Genomic DNA, 387 nt, shown 5'->3' with positions numbered 1-387 from the left:
GCGCGCCGCTCGTGCCCGCGCCGGGACTGGACCGTTTTTACCGGAACCTCCGGACCTTTGTTCAGAGCGCGTGCACAGGTGACGCACGCAGTGCGGGGCGCGCGCCCTGACGTGCTGCCGGTGTGTGCGCGTGCGTGAGGCTCGTGCGTGAGGAGGGGCACCGGAGAAGGACCGGAGGAGACACGCGCGTCCCGCCGCAGCAGCAGCAGGCCGCAGACATGAGCTGCAACTGGGGCACGGAGCTGTGGGTGAGTCCCGAACCAGAACCACAACCAGAACCAGAACCCCGCCTGCGTGTTTGTGCGCGTGTGAGGATGGACGGCCTCGTGCTCCGTCTGCCATGGCAACGGCCGCGTGACCACAGCCTCCAGAACCGCATCCGGACCC

The 387-nt window shown here is 68.7% G+C and overlaps 1 protein-coding gene across 1 annotated transcript in view; it reads left to right on the top strand.

Moving 5' to 3' along the window:
- Nucleotides 1–218: 218 nt before the first annotated feature.
- The window catches only part of fnbp1a (formin binding protein 1a), a 14,292-nt gene continuing 14,123 nt past the window's right edge, over nt 219–387 (top strand). Inside the window, 1 exon segment of the mRNA XM_055160653.1 lies at nt 219–248. Within this exon segment, the coding sequence (XP_055016628.1) occupies nt 219–248 (30 nt within the window).

The sequence above is a fragment of the Boleophthalmus pectinirostris genome, unplaced genomic scaffold, assembly GCF_026225935.1.
Source record: "Boleophthalmus pectinirostris isolate CB_2022bp ecotype Guang Dong unplaced genomic scaffold, ASM2622593v1 HiC_scaffold_3, whole genome shotgun sequence".
Lineage (NCBI taxonomy): Eukaryota > Metazoa > Chordata > Actinopteri > Gobiiformes > Gobiidae > Boleophthalmus > Boleophthalmus pectinirostris.
This window is presented reverse-complemented; position numbering and strand designations above follow the sequence as displayed.